Source organism: Branchiostoma floridae, chromosome 10 (genome assembly GCF_000003815.2).
Source record: "Branchiostoma floridae strain S238N-H82 chromosome 10, Bfl_VNyyK, whole genome shotgun sequence".
Classification (NCBI taxonomy): domain Eukaryota; kingdom Metazoa; phylum Chordata; class Leptocardii; order Amphioxiformes; family Branchiostomatidae; genus Branchiostoma; species Branchiostoma floridae.
In genome coordinates this window covers 10622595-10646348 of record NC_049988.1, presented here as the reverse complement: position 1 = coordinate 10646348, position 23754 = coordinate 10622595, and the positions used below count along the sequence as shown (strand labels likewise).

Here is a 23754-nt window from a genome sequence, read left to right as displayed (position 1 = left end):
TCTACAGAATACAATCTACACTCTACTACAAAATGGCATTCGTCCTCTATTCTATCTAAATTACAATATTTGCATAGCCTTTGTTCCAGAGGGGTGCGGATATGCCTTTCTGTTTCAATATTAAGTTTGTGGCAGTGTCAACGAGCGAAAGGACACGTTTCATGTTGTCATCGCAACCGTACGGATGGGTCTTCTAGCGGCAGAGCGTTTGGTTAAAATCCTACCCCTATAAGGGTCATTTCACTCTTGGATTTTACGCTTATGAAGCATAGACTTTTCATTTCGGCCAAATTGGACGTCGCAAATTGTTCACATATGTCCATAAACTGTGATTTACTCCACTTGAAGCGAACCTCAGTGTCCTTTATTTTGACGCATATAGAACTTTCGGCAACGTTTGGAATGCAGTGATTTAGGATTACCTTCACAGGGCACTCCAGTGTTGCATTGCCGTGTCTCTTGCGGCTGTCCAGCACAGTTCGCCCCACCGTTAGATGGTGCTGGATCGGTGCAGGTTCGGGTTCGAGTCTCTATACCACCCCCACACGTTACGCTGCAGGACCATGGGCTCCAGCTTGACCAGTTGCCATCAACTAAGTTTAACAGAAAACACGAAATATTCATCGACGATCAAACGGGAGTATGAGGCTATTTCATTTCGTCCTTCTTGACACTATTAACTCCCTATAAACTCAAACTGTCCATGTTTGCCAGCGTTCATGATGAGAACACCCTACATTTTACAACAAGAACGTAATGCACGCCGTGTGGAGTATATCCAAACGACCCCGCCCCGTTCATACGTCAGCAATGAAAATGCTTAAGAGTCTAAGGAATTGACTTACAAGGGCAGGACGACAACTCCGCGGTGCATTGTTGAGTCTCCTGAGCTGGACCATCACAGTCTGCCTCACCAACACGAGCTCGTGCCATACAGGTTCGGTTCCGAGTCCTGGTACCGACTCCACACGTCACGCTGCAGTCGGACCATGGACCCCAGTTTGACCAAACTCCATCACCTATCGAAGTAATTCATTTACAAATTATGGTATAAAGAGCATGGGAATAGTTTAAAGGCTAAACAAATTCTAGAGGACAACTTTGCTTTAATTGATTCTGACCTGCAACAGAGGGAAACGATAATACCTCCCTCACATTAGGCACGATTCGGTCGGAAGATGAGTCTGCGAGCTCTAATTTACGAGGAGGCATGACCCTGATTCCGACGAAGAAATGGCAGAGTTCCCCCTTCCCGTCAGGGTCATGCCTCCTCGTAATTTAGAGCTCGCAGACTCGTCGTCCCATCGAATCGCGCCTAATGTGAGGGGGGTAATAAAGAAATAGTACTGACGAATACCATTGTCATCTTACAATTGATTGTAGATAGCTATAGCATGTTACTAAGTTTTAAAGAGAATGCCTTTAAGATACAACAAAAAGGAAGACTTACCTGGGCATGGTATCCCTGTATTACATTGTAGTGTCTCTTGAGCTGGCCCAACACAGTCTCTCCCACCGTTAGATGGTGCAGGATTGGTGCAGGTTCGGGTACGATTCCCCGTCCCAACTCCACACGTCACGCTACAGGGCCATGGGCCCCAGTTTGACCAACCACCGTCAACTATACCTAACATAAAGTATTTCTGAATCAATATTTTCCAAAATTTCAATATTTAATCACAAACTTGCGTGGACGTTCCATCCCGTTCAGATTGGTGAAAATCTGTGCTTCACACCGATCGCGGCGGTGATCAGATCAAAAGGAATTTGACAATTTGAACGACCGTTAATTAGGCAAGCCTAATGTCGTCCAGACAGTAACATATGTTGTTTATTTTGGCCTACACAGACATTGTAGCGTATTCATATCCTTTGTACTCAAACGCCTGTGGCGTTTCGACATTTTGCACGTCCTGATGTCTATATAATAACCTTACCTGGACAGGACACTCCAGTGTTACATTGTTGCGCCTCCTGGCTTTCACCTACACAATCCGCCCCACCGTTATCTGGCGCAGGGTTGGTGCAGGTTCGGTCCCGAGTCCTTGTACCAAGTCCACATGTTCCGCTGCAGCTAGACCACGGACCCCAGTTTGACCAACCGCCATCAACTACAGCTAACACAAAACACGTTTATATCAATTTACTGACAATATACTCGTATGCCTTTCCGGCAATCCATACTCCGGCGCCTTTTTGAAGTCTGCTCTCGCGAAGAACATTTGACACGTTTGAATTTTGCTAATGAAGAGGTTCAAGCCGTTCGCATTGGTATAAGAAGGTTATCTATTTGAGGACACCGTTCGGTCGGTGTTAAAATGGGATTGGTCGGGTGTCCTTCCGAACGGCCGTTTCACAGGACATCGACATAATCAACATTACACACGAAACCAATAGTTTATTCCGGCCAAAGTGTACCTTCAGCAGTGTTTGGCATAATTTAAGACGCTTTCTACTCTTTTTGTAAAGACAAAATATACCTGGACATGTCACCCCCGCACTACACGGTTCCGTCTGCTGAGCTTGTCCCACGCAGTTTGCCCCACCGTTGACTGGTGCAGGGTTGGTGCAGGGTCGACTCCTAGTCCTGGTACCAACCCCACAAGTCACGCTACAGCCGGACCACGAGCCCCAGTTTGACCATCCACCATCAACTACATAGGACGAAAAAAATTAAGTTATTCTGAAGTAAAGGTGCTAGCCTTGTTCATGGGACCACTCTAGATGTCATTCGTTTATATCTATGCCGACTTAGGAAAGTGGGGAAAGGAAGGGAATGACGAATGATATCGCATAACTTTACATTCGCGTATGATCTTCTATTTCAAAAAAGAATGGGCACCCGGGCACTCTTTAACAACAGATTACAATTGGTTTTGATGGCAAACAATTAATTTGAGTCTATACATTTTCAACAGGAGGATGCAGTGGATATCCACAGGCTTGCATCATCCAGTCATGAGTATCAGTTTAATTCCTTTACTTTAATTGAAACTTCAAGTAAAGGTACAACAGTAGAACATGATGTTTACCTGGGCATGACACCCCTGTATTGCATTGCAGTGTCTCCTGAGCTGGTCCAGCACAGTCCGCCCCACCGATAGATGGTGCAGGGTTGGTGCAGGTTCGGGTGCGAGTTCCCGTACCGACTCCGCACGTCACGCTGCAGCCCGGCCATGGGCCCCAGTTTGACCAGCCTCCACCAACTATAGGGGAGAAATCAAGGTGTGTAAACAAACTAAAAAGGTCCTATTTAAGAGGGGATAACGTTACCTTTGATTTGTATCATTATGGACTTAGAAAGGGACAAACGGCCGCGCAGAGGGCAATAACATATTATTAATATGATTGCATATGCGTGCAATTTTACAGTTGTCTTTGGTAGAATGGGCACCATTACGTACGACGACGATGAATGATTGATGACAATGAACTTGGGATTGCTTGTTACTTAGTTTTGTGGAGGATAATGTATGTATTGCATGTACGTGAGACAATGTAGATATGGGTCCCAGTTTGACCAAGTTCCATCAACTTCAACCAACACAACACATTTGGATAGTTATTCATAGAAATTCCAACTAGCGTAAGGGGCGCTTCATGGTGTAAGAAGGTGCTTCACATTGATTGGCTCAGTAATCGGAAGGTCTTCCGAAAGGAATCTGTCATATGACCATCTAACTAGACGACCTAAACGCCTTTTAGAAAGTTTACAGATACTGGTAGTTTATTTAGGCTCAAGTTGACGCTATAGCGCGTACTCCACTGGACGCAAACGGACTGCTCGGAACCGTTTTGATAACCATTTTGCGGCGTTATGCACCCCATGAATAGACTTACCTGGACATGTACCCCCGGCGTTGCATGGTTGTGTCTCCTGAGCCAAGCCCACACAGCCCGCCCCACCATCAGCTGGTGTAGGATTGGTGCAGGTTCGGTCCCGAGTCCTCGTACCACGTCCACACGTCACGCTGCAGTCGGACCATGGGCCCCAGTTTGACCAACCGCCATTGACTACACAGGAAAAAAACATTAAGGTACTGAACAGTCTTTTTAAGACTGCATCACTAGATACCACTAGTTTTTTTTTGTAGTTTTGTGGACTCGAGCAGGTGAAAACGGAAGAAGAAGAAGGATAATATCACATGCGTATGATCTTACACATATATTCTGGAAACATGGGCATGTTTCTGACAACAACAAAAACACCCACGGGTGCTCGATTGTAAAAAAGAAGCTTACTATGGATCGTTTCCAATTTTCGTACAGGAGAATGATGCATTAGAGGTACAGGTACAGCAACAATAATCACCTGGGCACAATACCCCTGTATTGCATTGTTGAGTCTCCTGAGCTTGTCCAGCACAGTCCGCCCCACCGTTAGATGGTGTAGGATTTGTGCAGGTTCGGGTTCGAGTTTGAGTACCAAGCTCACACGTCACACTGCAGTCAGACCATGGGCTCCAGTTGGACCAGTTGCCATCAACTACGACTAACAAAACACGAAATATTCGGAATTTTAGTTCGCATACGCTCAAACGGGCGTATGAGGCCATTGCATGCCGTACTTTCTTGACGTTACCTTTATTCAACCCTTATTCAACTCAAACTGACCACTGCACACGTTTAGCAGCGTTCAGAACGCCCTAAATGTGAAAACAGACTGACCTGGACAGGTAACCCCCGTGTTGCACTGATCTGTCTGCTGTGCAGGTCCTGCGCAGTTCGCCCCACCGCTATTTGGTGCAGGGTTGGTGCAGGTTCGGCTCCGAGTTCTGGTACCAAGTCCACACGTTTCGCTGCAGCCGGACCATGGACCCCAGTTTGACCAGCCGCCATTAACTAATGGCAGCCCAAAACATGTTGTAAAAAGTTAAAAAGTTTATTTGCATCAAACGGCTTTTGGCATGCGGCATGATATGTTTTGCGGAATCAACAAGGACATTCCATGTCGTTCGTACAATCGTTCAGATGGGTGTTCCGGCTGCAGAGCGTTTAGTTTTAACATACTGTCATATGGATCAATGTTAAATGTAACGCTTATCAAGCGTAGACTTTAATTTTTTTTTATTTGGGACGAAATTGACGTTGCTAAGTGTTCACAGACGTCCACAGGCCTTGATGCATGCCGCCAGGCGGAAACCACAGTATGCTTTATTTCTGAGAGATTTGGAACTTTCGGTGCGCACTGGTTTTACAGGATAGATTTACCTTCACATGGCATTCCAGTGTTGCATTCCTGTGTCTCTTGACCTGGTCCAGCACAGTTCGCCCCGCCGTTAGATGGTGCAGGGTTGGTGCAGGTTCGGGTTCGAGTCTCAGTTCCAACCCCACACGTGACGCTGCAGTCGGACCATGGGCTCCAGCTTGACCAGTTGCCATCAACTACACACACAGTCATAGAAAAAAATGAAGGTACCCTAAAACAATCCCATAAGGAGCATTTATAAGATTCTAGATTAAGTAAGAGTAAATCGAAAAGACGGAGACAATAAAACAACTTACCTTGACATGGCGTCCCTATGTCACACTGTTCTATCTCCCGAGCTTCTCCAACACAGTTCGCTCCACCGTTAGATGGTGCAGGATTAGTGCAGACTCTGTCACGAGACCTCGTGCCAGCTCCACACGTCACGCTACAGCCAGACCACGGCCCCCAGTTTGACCAACCGCCATCAACTACAGTGAAAAATGAAGATACTTTGTAATGAACTAAATACTGAACAGGTAACCCCCGTGTTGCATTGCTGTCTGCTAAGTCTGTCCCGCACCGTTCGCCCCACCGTTAGCTGGTGAAGGGTTGGTGCATGTTCGGCTACGAGTTTTGGTACCAAGTCCGCATGTTTCGCTGCAGCCGGACGATGGACCCCAGTTTGACCAGCCGCCATTAACTAATAACCGCACAAAATATGTAATTAAAGTTTTATACCAAAGGACATATGGCATGGTAAGTTCTACAGGGTTAACGAATACAAGGACACGTCCGCACCACCGTACGGATGGGTCTTCTAGCTGCAGAGCGTTTGGTTACACTTATCAAGCATAGACTTTTCATTTCGGCCAAAATGGACGTCGCAAGTTGTTCACATATGTCCATTAACTGTGATGTACTCCACTTGGAGCGAGCCACAATATCCTTTCTCTTGACGCAAACGGAACATATAGCACTTCCAGCAACTTTTAGAACGCAGTGATTTTAGGATTACCTTCACAGGACACTCCAGTGTCGCATGGCCGTGTATCTTGCGGCTGTCCAGCACAGTTCGCCCCACCGTTAGCTGGTGCAGGATTGGTGCAGGTTCGGGTTCGAGTCTCAGTACCAACTCCACACGTCACGCTGCAGGACCATGGGCTCCAGCTTGACCAGTTGCCATCAACTACGACGAACACAAAATATTGGGACTGTGAATTCACTGTCGCATGTCGTTCTTCTTGACACAAATAACCCCTTATAAACTCAAACTGTCCACGTTTGGCAGCGTTCGGAACACCCAAGATTTGACAAAACAGACTGACCTGGACAGGTAATCCCAGTGTTGCATTGTCGTGTCTCTTGTGCCTGTCCAGCACAGTTCGCACCACCGTTAGCTGGTGCAGGATCGGTGCAGGTTCGGGTTCGAGTCTCAGTTCCGACTCCACACGTCACGCTGCAGGACCATGGGCTCCAGTTTGACCAGTTACCATCAACTACGAATAATACAAAACACAGAATATTCGGACTGTGATTTCACTGACGATCAGACGGGAGTATGAGGCCATTTCATGCCGTTCTTCTTGACACTGATAACCCTTATAAACTCAAACTGTCCACGTTTGTCAGCGTTGAGAACACCCTAAATTTGACAAAACAAACAGACCTGGACAAGTAACCCCAGTGTTGCATGGCCGTGTCTCTTGTGGCTGTCCAGCACAGTCCGCCCCACCGTTAGATGGTGCAGGATCGGTGCAGGTTCGGGTTCGAGTCTCAGTACCAACTCCACACGTCACGCTGCAGGACCATGGGCTCCAGCTTGACCAGTTGCCATCAACTACGACGAACACAAAACACGAAAGATTCGGACTGTGAATTCAACGACGATCAAACGGGCGTATGAGGCCATTTCGTGCTGTTCTTCTGACACTAAAACCCCCCTATAAACTCAAAGTGTCCACGTTTGGCAGCGTTCAGAACACCCTAAATTTGACAACAAAGACTGACCTGGACAGGTAATCCCCGTGTTGCATGGCTGCGTCTCTTGCGGCTGTCCAGCACAGTTCGCCCCACCGTTAGATGGTGCAGGATCGGTGCAGGTTCGGGTTCGAGTCTCAGTACCAACTCCACACGTCACGCTGCAGGACCATGGGCTCCAGCTTGACCAGTTGCCATCAACTAAGTTTAACAGAAAACACGAAATATTCGGACTGTGAATTCATCGACGATCAAACGGGCGTATGAGGCCATTTCGTGCTGTTCTTTTTAATACTAATAGCCGCCTATAAACTCAAACTGTCCATATTTGGCAGCGTTCAGAACACCCTAAATTTGACAAAACAGACTGACCTGGACAGGCAACCCCCGTGTTGCATGGCTGCGTCTCTTGCTCTTGTCCAGCACAGTTCGCCCCACCGTTAGATGGTGCAGGATCGGTGCAGGTTCGGGTTCGAGTCTCAGTTCCGACTCCGCACGTTACGCTGCAGGACCATGGGCTCCAGCTTGACCAGTTGCCATCAACTACGACAAACACAAAACACGAAAAATTCGGACTGTGAATTCAACGACGATCAAACGGGCGTATGAGGCCATTTCGTTCTGTTCTTCTGACACTGAAACCCCCTTATAAACTCAAACTGTCCACGTTTGGCAGCGTTCAGAACACCCTAAATTTGACAACAAAGACTGACCTGGACAGGACACTTCCGTGTTGCATGGCCGCGTCTCTTGTGGCTGTCCAACACAGTCCGCCCCATCGTTAGATGGTGCAGGATCGTTACAAATTGTTTACAAACCTTGATGTATGTGTAAGTAGGGCGGAATACCAAAATATTGTAGTCCATTTTGTATTGTTTGCTGTCATTTTGCTAGGACTAGAATTAGTATGCTGATTGTGACAGTGCCATAATGCTGAGGTGATAACTGTAATTTGCATTGACTGGAGACTACAAGCTGGGGCCAGTCCCCATATGTTAGTGTACTTCACACAGAACCCATAAGAACCATTATCATGTGTTATTGTAATTCACACTGAAGCCATAGAACTCATTAGCAGGTAGACATTAGTTCCTTAACCCTTTGTTCTCTAAAACAACAAAGCCAGAACAAAGATTTCTTCACTGTTATGATATGTATGGTAAAGGTACTTCCTGGAGTGAACCCGAGACACACGTCTCGCGATAAGGTGCCAGAAGAAGATGAATAAATTGAAGGCTTTTTGCTCAGAAGCTCAGTTGAAACCAGGGTGCGTCCAGGTGCGGCTGTCTTGAGAGCAAAGCCTTTGTGTGAACAGAGAATGCCTCGTGTCCGTGTGGTCATTTCCCTCTAGTGTCGAACTCTTGTAGCAGATTCCCAAAAAGAACCGGGAGTTACCATCTTTACCCCCACTTACATCTGGCGACGAGGATGGGATCTGCTGTTATTCAACATCTTAGCAAGAGACGCACGGAGGGAACAGCCACCAGGACCGGGCCTAGAGGAGGACGGTGAGCGAGGGAGAGAGAGACCGCACGGCGACCGACACCGACCGACCCGACGAAACCGAGGTATGTGGACCTGTTGTGGGGAGGGGGCTAGAGAGCACACACATGCACCGTTAGTTTGACCGCCTGTAGCTATCCTTGTGTTGTTATTGATGTTGTTAGTGTTGTGAAGTGTTAGGTTGGAGGCAGAAGGTTGTTTTTGTTGAACAAGGAGGGTAGATCGTGGGTATATATAGTTAATCATGGAAGAAGGAGCACAGGCAGCCGCTAGCGTCATGTATGTGCCGTACGAAAGAAAGTGGCCGAAGTTTTCGGGGTCGCCGTCAGGGCAGGTTGTGGAAGAATTTTTGGAAGAGATAGACAGCGCGTTCACCCTTTACAGTACGCCAGAGGCACAGAGGGCTGGTATGATTTATAGGAACTTAGAGGGGCAGGCGAAGAGGGTGATCGCCGTATTGTCGGATGATGACAGGAAGAATTTAGAGAAGGTTAAGGAAGCACTCCAGACAGCCTACGGTGACACAGCCCCAGTGTCGGTGATAATGGGCAGATTCTATGCCAGGGACCAATGTAGCGAAGAACCAATCAATAAGTATGCACTTAGCCTACAGGAGATACTAAAACGGGCAGAGAGGAGGAGGGGAGGTAGGTTAGTGGATGAGGACGCGGTGCTCAGAGACAGGTTTCTGGACGGGCTGGGCGACCGTGACCTGGAGAGGCAGCTCCGGCAGTACCTCAGGTCTGCCGACCCGGCCAATCCCCGTACGTTTAGTGACATTAGGGAGGAGGCCCTGCAGCTGAGCGGGGAATGGAGCAGTCGAGGGGTCGGGGCACGCCAGAACATGGTCGCCCAAAGTCAAGAGCAGTCCGCCTTAGTTTCAGAAATAGTTAAGCTGAGGGAAGAAACGGGGCGCACAATTGAAGCCCTGCGGAAGGAGCTCCAAGCAGTTCAGCTGGGGCGGGGGTACCAATCGAACCCCAGATATGATAACCGCGGGGAAAGAAACGGGCTCCAGACCAATAGCTATGGACAGGGATTTAACAGGGGATGGGACGACCAGGGCCGTCCAATCTGTTACGGGTGTAACGAGCCCGGTCACTTCCAAAGGGACTGTCCTAGCGGTGGGGTACGAGTGTGTCATAGGTGTAAGGAGCCGGGGCACATACAGAGGAACTGCCCCAGAGGCGCTCCAAATAGCTATAACAGGCCAAACTACAGCATGCAGACTCCCCCAAACTAGATAGGCCCGCGGCTGAGGGACCAGGCTTGCGGGAAGGGTCGTCAACATGCGTGTCCCAGAATTCGAATAGTAGTAGCAATAGTAGTAGTGATGATCTAATGGCTAGGACAATAGGGAGATGCGACATAGTAGAAGTAGGTTTTGAAGGTGTGTCCGTCCCTTGTCTTATGGACACAGGCTCACAAGTGACCACGTTGACTTACAATTTTTTCAAAACACATTTCGGGGACAGGGGGGAACGTTTGAAAGACGCGTCCAGCTGGCTGAAATTGACAGGCGCGAACGGGCTGCCAATCAAATTCGTGGGATATTGTGAATTAGACGTGACATTCAGGGGACGGACGCTACCAAAGCGCGGTATAATTGTTGTTGAGGATGGGTGTGGGACCGCTCCGGGGATCCTCGGTATGAATGTAATTAGTGAATATCACAGTGACAGTGCAGGGCAGTCAACTAATACTGATACATGTAGTAAAGCCTGGCAGAAAGCCATACGTTCCGCACGTAGACAAGCTAATTTTGCTAGGGAGGATGGTAGAGTAGGGTATGCCAGAGCGTCAGGTCGTCGACAGATCATTGTTCCGGCGGGCCACGAGATGGTAGTGTATGGTAGAGCCCGTCCGAGTCCCGACAATAAGCCGTACCAAGTTCTCGTGGAACCGCCGGACGCAGGTTGTCTGCCGGCTCCGATCCTTGTGGCTAGATGTTACGCTGAGGTACGCGGAGGGCGAGTCCCTATTCGTCTTGCCAATGTAGGTAGGCAGGACGTGCATATAAGTCAGAAGGCTCGGCTAGGTGTTCTGTACTTGGCAGAATTGCAGACTCAGGGTACCGTAGAATTAGAGGCTACAGGGGAGCAGGAAGTTAGAGTGAATTTTATACAATGTAACGTTAGTGTGAATACTGAGGATGTAAACGAAGTGCCTCCCCAACCGCATAGAGCTAAGACAGATGATCCTGACAGTCCGAATGTGTATTCAAAGTTAGATTTAGACGGGGCGGAGTTAACACCTGAGCAGGAAGCCAAGTTAGAAGCATTGTTGGAGAAACACGCAGATGTGTTTTCCTCACACAAACAAGACTTTGGATACACAGAAACAATCAAACACAAGATCCGGACAGGTGACGCCCAGCCTATTCGGCAGCCGTATCGTACCATCCCTCCATGTCTCTATAAGGAAGTAAAACAACACGTACAAGATATGCTAGATCAAGATGTGATAAGAGAATATTGCAGTCCCTGGGCTTCCCCAGTAGTTTTAGTCAGGAAGAAAGACGGAGATTTGAGGTTTTGCGTTGATTATAGACGGCTAAATGCCAAGACCCATCATGATGCCTTCCCCCTGCCCAGGATAGAAGAGTCATTATCGGCTCTGCAGGGGGCGGCCATGTTTTCTACCCTGGACTTGGCTAGTGGCTACTGGCAAGTCGCGGTTGATGAAGCTGATAGAGAAAAGACAGCTTTTTCAACACAATTTGGATTGTTTGAGTTTAATAGGCTCCCGTTCGGGTTGTCAGGGGCTCCTGCAACTTTCCAACGTCTGATGCAACGTTGCTTAGGGGATCAAAATCTAGAAACACTGCTAATATACCTAGATGATATTATTGTATTTTCGTCCGACTTCGACGACCATTTGGCTAGATTAGACCTAGTATTCACACGTCTCCGTGCACATGGCCTCAAGTTGCGCCCAGATAAGTGTCACCTATTCAAAAGAAGGGTTAAGTATCTGGGACATGTAGTTTCTGAACAAGGGGTGGCCACGGACCCAGAAAAGTGTGCGGCCCTAAGAGACTGGCCGGTTCCTAAGACGGCAAAGCAAGTTAAGTCCTTCCTAGGGTTCTGCTCATACTATCGGAGATTCGTGAAAGACTTCGCAAAGATAGCACACCCCTTGCAGAAGTTAACATTAGGTCAGCCAAAGAAGGGTAGAAGACAGGTAACACCTCCGTTCGAATGGTCGGCTGAGTGTCAAGATGCCTTTGACACCTTGAGAAAACAGCTGATGAGCGCTGATATATTAGCATATCCGGACTTCACACTCCCATTCACCTTGTACGTAGATGCAAGCCATGATGGGCTAGGTGCTGTCTTGTCGCAGGAACAAAAGGGTGTAGAGAAGGTGATAGCGTATGCTAGCAGGGGTCTGAGGCCGACTGAACGTAAGATGGACAACTATAGCTCCTTTAAACTAGAGTTGTTAGGTCTGAAGTGGGCTGTGACAGACAAGTTTAAAGATTATCTATATGGTGCCAAGTGCACAGTGTATACAGATAACAACCCACTGGCACACCTGGGCACAGCACAGCTCGGGGCAGTGGAACAGAGATGGGCGGCTAGACTGGCGAACTTCGACTTAGAGATAAAGTATCGGCCGGGGAAGGCAAATGTGAACGCTGACGTTCTCTCGCGTTTGCCAAGAGAAGTAGTCGCCGCTGTTTGTGAAAATTATGTCGTACCTCCTAGTGAACCCTTGTCCGTCAAGATATGTCAAGTCGTAGGTGCTAGTCCCTTTGATCCTATGCCGACACTCCCAGGGAGCTCCCAGCACGACTTGGCCCAACAACAAAGGGATGACCCGATAATTGATAGAGTCATACATTATGTAAATAGAGGTAGGAAGCCAGATTGCAGGGAGCGTGCAGGGGAGGAGAGAGATGTAGTTAGAATCCTTGGCCAGTGGGAGAGATTGGAGTTGAAGGAAGGTGTCCTGTATAGGCGGGCGGTTAATCATAGGACCGACCAGGGTGTTAGACAATTAGTTCTCCCTGCTGCGCTTAGGAGAGAGGTATTCTCTCAGGTCCACTCACGGGCAGGGCATCTAGGAGTTCCACGTGTCCTTGATCTCTTGCGTCAGAGATTCTATTGGCCAGGTATGGAGGGCGACGTAAGTGCGTGGATTCAGTCCTGTGAGAGGTGTTGTTTACGCAAGACGCGCCCTCCCAATAATAAGTCTCCCTTAGTTAGTATCGTTACGAAGGCGCCCTTAGAGTTAGTGGCAGTGGATTATCTGAAGGTTGAGAAAGCCACTAGTGGCCATCAGTATATTCTAGTCATCACAGACCACTTCACCAAGTTCACGGTGGCTGTGCCGACCAGGGATCAGTTGGCAGTAACGACAGCTAAGGCTCTGTGGTCTAAGTTCATAATGCCGTATGGCTTCCCGAGGAGATTACATTCAGACCAGGGTGCGACTTTCTTGTCACAAACTATCCAGAGTCTTTGTGAGTTGTATGGGGCAGCACAAAGCCGGACAACTCCGTATCATCCGTCAGGAAATGGTCAGTGTGAGAGATTCAACAGAACGCTCTTAAATATGTTAGGCACCTTAACGTCAGAGCAGAAGCGCAGGTGGCCTGATTACCTTCCCGAACTCGTGCACTCGTACAATAATACCGCGCACTCGACAACAGGTTATTCACCGTATTACTTGCTGTTTGGTAGACAGGCGCGCCTTCCAATAGATCTGACTCTAGGTATAGATAGTGTAGAGGACTCCGAAACGGAGGAGGTGTCTCCTGATGAATGGGTGAATCAACACCACAAGAGGTATCAATATGCGTACGAGCTAGCGGCTAAGAATGCAGAAACTGCGAAGGCAGGGCAGAAGCGGCTGCATGACCGCACAGCTAAAACGGTCCCCTTGTTGCCAGGTGAAAGAGTTCTGGTGAGGAATAAGAAGATAAGGGGTCCGTGTAAACTTAAGGATCAGTGGGAGACAATTCCTCACATTGTAGAGTCTAAGCCGAACGCTGACCTCCCTGTATATGTTGTCACGCCAGAGAGGGGAGGGGGGCGAAGTAGAACTTTGCATAGGGACATGTTAACGCCTTGCATGTTTGATCCACGCCCGAGAAACGCCAGGCGGCCACGTGCCGGGCAAAGGGAAGGCGAGGGGCGTGGTATGGTAGAAGTAGAGGAAGCCATAGAGAGTAACGATGAGGGGAGTGAGGAGGACGGGGAGCCGCCCATTGTTCTCGTGCAGCCCCCGGCAGCACCTCCTGAAGAGGAAGAAGAAGCCAGGTATCCCGTGAGAGAAAACAGAGGGGTTCCGCCTGTTCGGTACGCTGATGTGTTTAAACAGCGTGCCAGCAATCTTTTCCAAAGTGCATATAGATCTCTTAGAAAGAATGATACAGCAAAATGAGTTTTGAAGTAAGGTAAATGTATTTTCGGACTTTTGAAGTGGGCAGCCATCTTAGGGAAAATAGTTAGCCGGGGGAGGCAAGTAGTGCGTTTTGCTTGGAAAGCCATACTTCGGCGTTGGGCTCCGGCCCTTCGGTAAATCGCACTGCTCGTAGATTAGACAAGGTGGTTGCCCCTTCCCAAATTAGTCTCTTGTTAAGTTATATAGCGATTATATTTCCAGTTAGTTGCGGTAGTATGATTAGTATTCATAGAGTTGAAGGAGTTCCTGGTCAGGGAGAGTTTATAGTCTGGATTGTGTTGACGTCACAACAGTTTTTTCGTGAGTGTCTCAGTGAAGTTGGTAGGAATATTTTGTGCGAGTATCTGATAGTTATGGCGGTCAGGCTAGGTGTGTGTGTTTGTGTGTTCTCTTCCCCTATTCCTGCACAGGTTCACGAAGGACGTCGACGTTTGGCTGGAGAGGTTAACTACCGCCAGGCCATCCGACCCTACTTGGACGCCGTGTCGCAGTCGCCACCTTAACGGGGACTCCCGCAGCGTACACATCGTCGTCGGGAAACCTTCCACTGGAGGCCGGCGAGATGGAAAGCACCTGGGGAGAGACTGTGTGCAGACGTCTGTGCGCCTTGCAACAACACGGGAGGAGGGAGAGACACCGCGAAGAAACACCGACCTGGGAGGGACCGGACTGGTGGAAGCGGGTGGAAACTGGGAGAGAAGAGAGGAGAATATGAACACCACGACTGACTGAAGGGTGGAAAGCAACTCGAGATTTTGAACTCTGAATTATGATGAACTCTGTGACCACGTTCCGTATTGTCAATGTATTATGTTTCTAGATTCTTTGTAGTATTTCTTTACCATTGTTTGTCTAAGTTGTTTGATCAGGAGTTTAAATATGGAAGTGTTTTTTTATCAGTATGCACATGTCTGCCTCGCCGGGGACGGCTCGATTAAAAATTTATGGGCGGGTGTAAGTAGGGCGGAATACCAAAATATTGTAGTCCATTTTGTATTGTTTGCTGTCATTTTGCTAGGACTAGAATTAGTATGCTGATTGTGACAGTGCCATAATGCTGAGGTGATAACTGTAATTTGCATTGACTGGAGACTACAAGCTGGGGCCAGTCCCCATATGTTAGTGTACTTCACACAGAACCCATAAGAACCATTATCATGTGTTATTGTAATTCACACTGAAGCCATAGAACTCATTAGCAGGTAGACATTAGTTCCTTAACCCTTTGTTCTCTAAAACAACAAAGCCAGAACAAAGATTTCTTCACTGTTATGATATGTATGGTAAAGGTACTTCCTGGAGTGAACCCGAGACACACGTCTCGCGATAAGGTGCCAGAAGAAGATGAATAAATTGAAGGCTTTTTGCTCAGAAGCTCAGTTGAAACCAGGGTGCGTCCAGGTGCGGCTGTCTTGAGAGCAAAGCCTTTGTGTGAACAGAGAATGCCTCGTGTCCGTGTGGTCATTTCCCTCTAGTGTCGAACTCTTGTAGCAGATTCCCAAAAAGAACCGGGAGTTACCATCTTTACCCCCACTTACATATGCCGCTTTGAGCGAAATAGAGTATCCTTTATAGAGAATTGCTAAACTTTCATTCCAACACAAAGATAATGTAGGGACTTACCTCTAAATTTTCGGTCGATCTCCGTCGACCTTGTTCACAGAATGACCCTTTCTCACATGTGATGTTCTCTTATGTGAAAGGGACCCCGGAAGCACTTAGGAGGGTTTTCAACAAATAAAGGATTAAGACCTATTTCAAGCCAACACGTACACTCAAGAACTTCCTAGTGGCACCTAAGAACAAAACTCCTATGGAAAGTAGATGTGGCGTGGTGTACCACATTGCGTGCTTAGGAACAACTAACAAAGGCCCATGCAAGAAAACGTATATTGGTGAAACGGAGCGCGCATTGAAAACTAGGTTCCTCGAGCACCGACGTCCAAGCTCTGTCAGCTCCGAGGTGTCACAACATATACACCTAGAGTCTCCGGGACATTCCATTTCGTTAGACAGTGTTAAAGTCCTAGACGCAGAACAGGATTTCTTCGCACGAGGAGTGAAGGAGGCCTTGCACATTAGAGCTCATCGGCCCACACTCAACAGAGACGGGGGGGGGGGGGGTGACATAGACTTTCTGATATTTATGACCCCCTCCTGCAAAAGTGGTGTCTTCCTGACGTCACTGCAGGAGTGAGAAAGGGTCATTCTGTGAACAAGGTCCACGGAGATCGACCGAAAGTTTAGGGGTAAATCCCTACATTATCTTTGTGTTGGAATGAAAGTTTAGTAATTCTCTATAATGTATTCTACCAACACAGATGAACTTTCATGCTACAGTATCCTTTAGTTTAAAGCAAAAGGGACGATTTTCCAGGATAGACGTACCTTCACATGGCACTCCCGTGTTGCATTGCTGTGTCTCTTGACCTGGGTTCACCCCACAGTCCGCCCCACCGTTAGATGGTGCAGGGTTGGTGCACGTTCGGGTCCGAGTCTGAGTACCACCCCCACACGTCACGCTACAGCTGGACCACGGACTCCAGTTGGACCAACTGCCATCAACTACGCACACAGCCATAGATAAAAAAGATGAAGCTACTCTGAAACAATCTAAAATTGACCATTTATATGATTGAAGAGAAAAAAGGGTAAATCGAAAGCCGGGTACAACAATACAACTAACTTACCTTGACATGGCGTCCCTATGTCACACTGTTCTATCTCCCGGGGTTCTCCAACACAGTTCGCCCCGCCGTTAGATGGTGCGGGATTGGTGCAGATTCTGTCCCGAGACCTCGTACCAGTTCCACACGTCACACTACAGCCAGACCAGGGTCCCCAACTTGACCAACCGCCATCAACTACATTAGAAATGAAGATACGTTGTAATGAACGAAACATGTGCCTTTTTAAGAGGGGGACTAGAAGCACCTCTAAGTTGTGCTTTTGTGGACAGAAACACACGAAAGAAACAGACAGGTGTACATGATCATGGTCTTTCAATCATTTTTATTCCCGGTGGCGTTGGCATTCAATTTCATTTATAAAAATGCCCAGATGTGTTTGAATGTACATATAGCTGTGGGTGGTTTGTTTCTAATTCCCTTAAAGGAGGATGCTTTAAAGAGGGGTACAACAATACAGCTATGACGCACCTGGACAGGGCACCGGCACGTTGCACGGTTGTGTCTCATGATCTGGTCCCGCACAGTCCAACCCACCGTTACTCGGTTCAGGGCTGGTGCAGGTTCGGTTCCTAGTCCTGGTGCCGACTCCGCACGTCACACTGCAGTCGGACCATGGACCCCAGTTTGACCATCCTCCATCAACTAAAAAAAAACACATTCTAATCATTTCACTAACGGGCGAATGAGGTGCGAGGCGGGCGTTCTATCTGTGCCGTTCAGATGAGATGGGCCTTTCAGCTGTCCGTCGGAATAGGTAATCTTAACGACGGTTTCACTGAACACTGAACTTAACACAAGCGATTCAGGTGGATCACCATGAACTTAACAAAACGATCATTGACTTGACAAAACCTCTGTTACCTGGACAGGGCGTCCCCGTGTTACATTGCTGTGTCTCATGATCTGGCCCAGCACAGTCCGCCCCACCGTTAGCTGGTGCAGGATTGGTGCAGCTTCGGTTCCGACTTTGAGTACCAACCCCACACGTCTCGCAGCAGTCGGACCATGGGCTCCAGTTTGACCATTCGCCATCAACTACAGGATTTGAAATGAAACTTGACTTGTGTTGTTTAAGGGAAATCATAGGCAAAAATACTGGTGTAATTTTAATCAGTGTGAAAATGGAGAGGCTTACGAATGCTTTGATTACACGGACGATCAATTATTTTCTGGTAGAATGGGCGTATTCCTTAACATAAAGGCATGGCATTGCAGATAAAACTGTAGAATGTCAGTCACTGAGTTTCACATAAACAAGAAGAGTAAATTGAAGATGCAGGGACATAACTGGAATTTAGTTTTACCGGGACAGGACACGCCCGTGTTACATGGCTGTGTCTGTTGACTTTGTCCAGCACAGTCCGCCCCACCGTCAGCTGGTGCAGGGTTGGTGCAGGTTCGGTTCCGAGTTTGGGTACCAAGTCCACAGTCACATCCGGACCACGGGCCCCAGTTTGACCAACCGCCATTAACTAAAAAGACACAGAGAAAGTGAATTCACCAATGTGTGTATAAGGAAGGGTCTTACACGCTATCTAGATAGGTGTAATACCACGCTTGGATAAGCATGAACAATGAACATTACAATGATCTGATCCCAAAAACGCAAATGGGCTGTTTGGTACGCCCTGATCGTCAGCGAACATACCGGGGCAGGGTACAGCATTGCATTGTTGTATCTCACGACCTGGGCCATCACAGTCCGCCCCGCCGTTAGCTGGTGCAGGATTGGTGCAGATTCTGTCCCGTGACCTCGTTCCAGTTCCACACGTCACACTGCAGCCGGACCAAGGGCCCCAGTTCGACCAAACGCCATCAACTACATGTAGAAATGAGATTGTACTATTCTAAGTAGGAATCGTATCGGGACTGTAAGTTTTCTAAAAGGACCATTATAGGCACCCCTTTTTTGCACATTTCTTGACTTTAGCATAGGTAGGGCACTGACGAATACGTTGATTTTGACCTTACAATCTTGCTCAGGCCAGAATGAGCACCGCTCTATATCTTCATAAAGGAAAATCTATTGGAGATGCAGGGGCCACAACATAACTAACACTTACCGGGACAGGACACGCCCGTATTGCATGGTTGTGTCTCCTGTGCCGGTCCAGCACAGTCCGCCCCACCGTCAGCCGGTGCAGGGTTGGTGCAGGTTCGGTTCCGAGTTTGGGTACCAAGTCCACAGTCACATCCGGACCACGGGCCCCAGTTTGACCAACCGCCATTGACTACAACGAACACAAAGATGATGTGGAAGTTGATTTCACAGGAATTTTCAGGATCATAATTATAAGAGGGTGCTATTCGATCATCCGAATGGCGTTATGTGTCTTATGTTGTGTTTCCTATTTGACGGCAAAATTACAACTTCGTACTGCCCGACGTGTTTGTTTGGACATGGCGTTGTGAAATTTAGTTATCTGCACGGAGGATAGAATTGAGGTACAACATTGTAATTAACACTTACCAGGACATGGCACCCCCGTGTTGCATTGTTCTGTCTGCTGAGCCTGCCCAGCACAGTCCGCCCCACCGTCAGATGGTGCAGGGTTGGTGCAGGTTCGGTTCCGGGTTCTGTTAGTGCTACCGAGTCCACAGTCACATCCGGACCATGGACCCCAGTTTGACCAACCGCCATTAACTAAAAAACACAAAAATGTTAGAAGTTGACTTTAATGACGTTGCAACTGTTACAGGAGAATGTCAGGTGCGATGTGTGTTAGGCGTGAACAGACGTTCTAGGTATTCAGCGGTGGTACTCGTCTTAGTGATAATTTTGCATTAATGTCATTTTTTTGCAAAACGACCTATCCCAACGACAACGACTGGACCAACTTTTCGTCATTTTTGTAAGTATATTAGTAACCGACGCTTATCTTACCAGGGACTGCTGATGTTATCGCTGTAGATCGACGAGATGTTGTCTGAACAGTGGTCCTTTTCTTGATAGTGGTGGGTGAAGCTGTCGGAGTTGTAATTGAAAACAAACTTCCGTTAACATTGCTAACGGGATTTGTTGTATGTGCTTTACTGATTGTATTCATTGAATGATTGTGGTGAATAAAATGATCGTGAAGAGCACAGTCTTTATTTAGAGAAATAACTAAACTTTGATACAAGAATATGATTGCTAAGTCAGTACCAAGGACAGCTACTACCTTACCTGTTGTCACATTTACCGTTGTCTCGTCAGTGCCAGTGGGCTGAGCTCTTGTCTCTAGAGTAGTGTGTTTGAAATAGTATTAAAAGGAGCATGAGCAACAATCGGAAAAATTGTGATATCGTATCTACTAGTAGTAGGTAAAGATAATGCGTGGATGGTACTTTGCCATTTGCTAAAAAAATATATAAAATGGAGAGCTTATTAATTAAATGCCTGGGTAACTTTTTTTTCAACAGTGCAAGAAGCTATTTCAATAATTGTGACAGCAGTTGTGAATTCTAATTTTGCAAACGTGACAACAAAGCAATTGGGAAATTCTATGTCCGTGGTTGTGACAGCAGTGGCAGTGAGGGATCCTAATTTCGTGATGGTGACAGCAATTATTGTGTCAGCAGTGGCGGATCTTGATTCCGTGATTGTGACAGCAGTGGGGAAGCCATGTGATCATATGGGGGTTCTAATACTATGATGGCAGTGGTGGTACATGGTGCATGGTAATTAAGTGACTGTGAAAAGCAGTGATTATTCTAATTCCGTGATTGTGACAGCGGTGATGGATTCTAATTCCATGGTTGTGACGGCAAAGGAAGTTCCAATTCCGTGATTCTGACAGCAAGAGGGATTATAATTCCGTGATTGTGACAGCATATGCAGTGAGGGAATTCAAATTCAAGCAGTGGGAGATTTGGTTCCTTGATCATTACCGCTGTGCATTGGGGTTTAAAAAACGTGTGGACGTGACAGCAGTGATGGGAAGCTGATACCGAGATAGCAGTGACTCGTGGATGCGGCTCTCCCGAAAATTGAGCTAAATGGTACCGGTTGTCTTGGTAGTAAGCACAGCTGTTGCCTTCCCGGTAGTTCTAAGGGATGCTGACTGGAAGGATGTAGGGGTCACTTTTGTTTGTAGAGTAGAATATGGGGCTGCTGTCTGGACGGTACCGGGATGAGCCGTTGTCCTGGTAGCTTTTGAGGCTTGTGTCTTGTCAGTTATGGGAGATGCTGAAGTTATGTTAGTTGAGCCAGCTAATGTCTTAGTGACAGTTAGGGCACTTGTCTTGAAAGGAGTGAGAGACGTTCCCAGGAATTGAGTGGTAGCTGTATCGTTGGCGGGCGGGCCTTGGGTTGTTGCTTGAGTAGAAACCAATGTTCTGTCCGCTGTCTTCCGAGTGGCTGTTGTATTCAGAAGACCGGGAGAAGTAGAGGAGGGTTGAGCCGATGTCTTGGTGGAGATGAATGGGACCGTTGATCTACCAGATATTTGCGAGGTTGTTGTTTTGATGGGGGTTGCTGCTTGAGTAGAAACCAATGTTCTGTCCGCTGCCCTCGGAGTGGCTGTTGTATTCAGAAGATCGGGAGAAGTAGAGAAAGGTAGAGCCGATGACTTGGTGGGAGTGAATGGGGTTGTTGATTTAGCAGATATTTGCGAGGTCATCGCTTTGATGGTGGTTGTTGCAGCTGTTTTAATGGAGGTGGGAAACGCTGTAACAGTTGTTTGATTCGAGGCGGTTGTTGTATTGAAGGAAGGTGAAAGCATTGTTTTACTTGAGATTGACGGATCTGTTGCTCTGACAGAGGAAGACGAAAACGCTGTATTAACGGAGGTTGACGAAGCTGTTGTGTTAATGAGGGTGAACAGGGTTATTGTTTTCGCAGAGGTGGGCAGAGCTGTTCTTTTAACGGAGGTGGACGGAGCTGCTGGTTTTATGGAAACGGTTGGTGCTATCACTGCTGTAACAGTTGTTCTGATAGAGGAGAGCAGAGCTGTTGCCTTGGAAGACTTGGAAGTTGGATCACCTGTTGTACTAATTGAGGAAGGAAGATCTGATGTTTTCACAGAAGGGGATGAAACTGTTACATTTGGAGCTGTAGTGTCATTGAAAAACGGCGGACCTGTCTTAGTGAGAGGGACTGTTGTCCTCACGGTAGAGAGCTGTGGAACGGTTGTCCCTACTGCAAAGGAAACAATAGTTGTCTGAACGGTTGGCAGCGATGCTGTTGGATTGATAGTAGTCTTCCTAGACAGTGTACTATTGTTGATGGGAATAGCTGTGGTAACTGTCTTTGGAACAGCTGTTGCTTCGATAGTAGTGGCAGTCGTTGTTGCTGTGGTTTGGGGAACACTCAAAGTCTTAACAGTACTGGAAAGAACTGCTTGTTTTATGGAAGAAGTAGAAATTGTCATATTAGCTGCGGATGGGTGGGCTGACATCTGAACTGTAGTCCTGGGCGCAGTTGTCTTTACTGTTGTAAAGAGAAGATTTGTTTTGATGACAAGGAACCTGAACTAGGAAACTAACTGAAGATGAGATAAACTGATGGAAGAATATTGTTATCAAAGTTGCCATGTATGTAGTTCTATATACATCTAGAAACGCAATTGCATGGTTATGAAGAAAACATTGTATTGATAGTAACTGTGCACTTACCAGTTGTTGTCTTTGCTGTAGTGTTGCCTGCAGTTGGGAGAGCTGTCGTATTAACAATGGCCGTTTGAGCTGCTGTTTTAGTAGTAGATGGACCTGTGGTTGGAATGCAGAAAACGTGTCATCGACTATAATTGATGGAGTTGTCTTTAATGGCTGGGGAAGCTGTAATAATTGTTTTAATGGTACCATAGTTAAGTGCAATATAGATTTAGGTTTCATGATAATAAAAGCTGAATACGTGCCACTTTGAATGGGTGTTTCCTCACTAGCGTTTGTCTTTAGAGCAGTGGTGAAAGCTGTATTTCACCAGTTTTGGCAAGTGACTACCCTTATGCCTAATGGTAGTATTGGTGAATGCTAATGCTTTGAAAGTGAATGGTGAATGTGAACCGAACAGCCACGGTGAAAGCTTTAACAACAGCGTGGGAGTGCGCGTCTCGGCAAGTGAACCGAAATTTGCATTGCCTGCACAGGCAGCTGTTGTCTCACCAGTGGTTAGAAGTGTTTTAATAGTAGTAACAGGGGTTGTTTCGTCAATGTTGGGAGGAGCTGTTGTGTGTATGGCAGTGAAGTGACCTGCTGTTTGGTTGGCAGTAGACGATGCTGTGGATTGGATGGTAGTGGATGGAACTGTTGTCTCTTTGGCAGTGGAGGGGGCTTTTGTCCGGATGGTAGTAGAAGAGGCTGTTGTCTGCCCGGTAGTATAAGGAGCTGTCTTGATGGTAGTGGAAGAGTCTCTTGGATCCATAGTAGTGGAAGCGTCAGTGGGAGCTGTTATCGTGATTGGAGTGGAAGAGGCTGTTTTCGTGATTGGAATGGCGGAAACTGTTCTCATGATTGGAGTGGAAGGGGCTGTTCTCATGATTGGAGTGGAAAAGGCTGTTCGCGTGATTGGAGTGGAAGAGGCTGTTCTCGTGATTGGTGTGGAAGAGGCTGTTCTCGTGATTGGAGTGGAAGAGACTGTTCTCGTGATTGGAGTGGAAAAGGCTGTTCTCATGATTGGAGTGGAAGAGACTGTTCTCGTGATTGGAGCGGAAGAGGCTGTTCTCATGATTGGAGTGGAAGAGACTGTTCTCGTGATTGGAGCGGAAGAGGCTGTTCTCGTGATTGGAGTGGAAAAGGCTGTTCTCGTGATTGGAGTGGAAGAGGCTGTTCTCATGATTGGAGTGGAAAAGGCTGTTCTCGTGATTGGAGTGGAAGAGACTGTTCTCGTCATTGGAGTGAAAGGAACCTTTGTCTGGATGGTCGTCAGAGAGGCTTTTGTCTGCAGGGTAGAGGACGTGACTGCTGTCAGGATGGGACTGGAACGGGGCTGTTGTCTGGATGATAGTGTGAGGGGCTGTTTTCAGGATAGTAGTAAAAAGGGCTGTTTCTCTCCGGAGTTCC

The 23754-nt window shown here is 47.4% G+C and overlaps 2 protein-coding genes across 2 annotated transcripts; both read right to left on the bottom strand.

Annotated features, from left to right (window-relative positions):
• Positions 1-19621, bottom strand: LOC118424351 (SCO-spondin-like). The gene is made up of 25 exons (XM_035832900.1): positions 19612-19621; positions 19244-19417; positions 18837-19004; positions 18422-18592; positions 18078-18245; positions 17635-17808; positions 17242-17415; positions 16774-16947; positions 16472-16648; positions 7541-7711; positions 7199-7369; positions 6858-7028; positions 6517-6687; positions 6207-6377; positions 5506-5679; positions 5212-5385; positions 4669-4842; positions 4313-4492; positions 3841-4014; positions 3033-3206; positions 2481-2654; positions 1938-2117; positions 1451-1627; positions 846-1019; positions 1-593 (listed from the first exon to the last, which is right to left on the bottom strand). The coding sequence occupies exons 1-25, from the start codon at positions 19619-19621 to the stop codon at positions 355-357; spliced, it is 4239 nt and encodes a 1412-aa protein (XP_035688793.1). The 3' UTR covers positions 1-354.
• A 1126-nt stretch (positions 19622-20747) lies between these two features.
• LOC118424350 (mucin-5AC-like) lies at positions 20748-23725 on the bottom strand. Its single transcript, XM_035832898.1, has 3 exons — positions 22858-23725; positions 22369-22461; positions 20748-22183 (listed from the first exon to the last, which is right to left on the bottom strand). Exons 1-3 carry the CDS (start codon positions 23582-23584, stop codon positions 20748-20750), a joined length of 2256 nt encoding a protein of 751 aa, XP_035688791.1. The 5' UTR covers positions 23585-23725.
• Positions 23726-23754: the final 29 nt, after the last annotated feature.

Bases quoted from the DNA above. Each gene is read 5' to 3' on its own strand.
- LOC118424351 (XM_035832900.1), bottom strand. The intron at 3,207-3,840 runs GTAAGTCTATTC...TCTCCCCTATAG, and splicing joins CGCCGGGGGTACATGTCCAG to TTGGTGGAGGCTGGTCAAAC. The intron at 2,655-3,032 runs GTAAACATCATG...CGTCCTATGTAG, and splicing joins TACAGGGGTGTCATGCCCAG to TTGATGGTGGATGGTCAAAC.
- LOC118424350 (XM_035832898.1), bottom strand. From the start codon at position 23,584: ATGACGAGAACAGTCTCTTCCACTCCAATCACGAGAACAGCCTTTTCC. The intron at 22,462-22,857 runs GTGAGACAACAG...TTCCAACCACAG, and splicing joins TAAAACACTTCTAACCACTG to GTCCATCTACTACTAAAACA. The intron at 22,184-22,368 runs GTAAGTGCACAG...TCTTTACAACAG, and splicing joins TACAGCAAAGACAACAACTG to TAAAGACAACTGCGCCCAGG.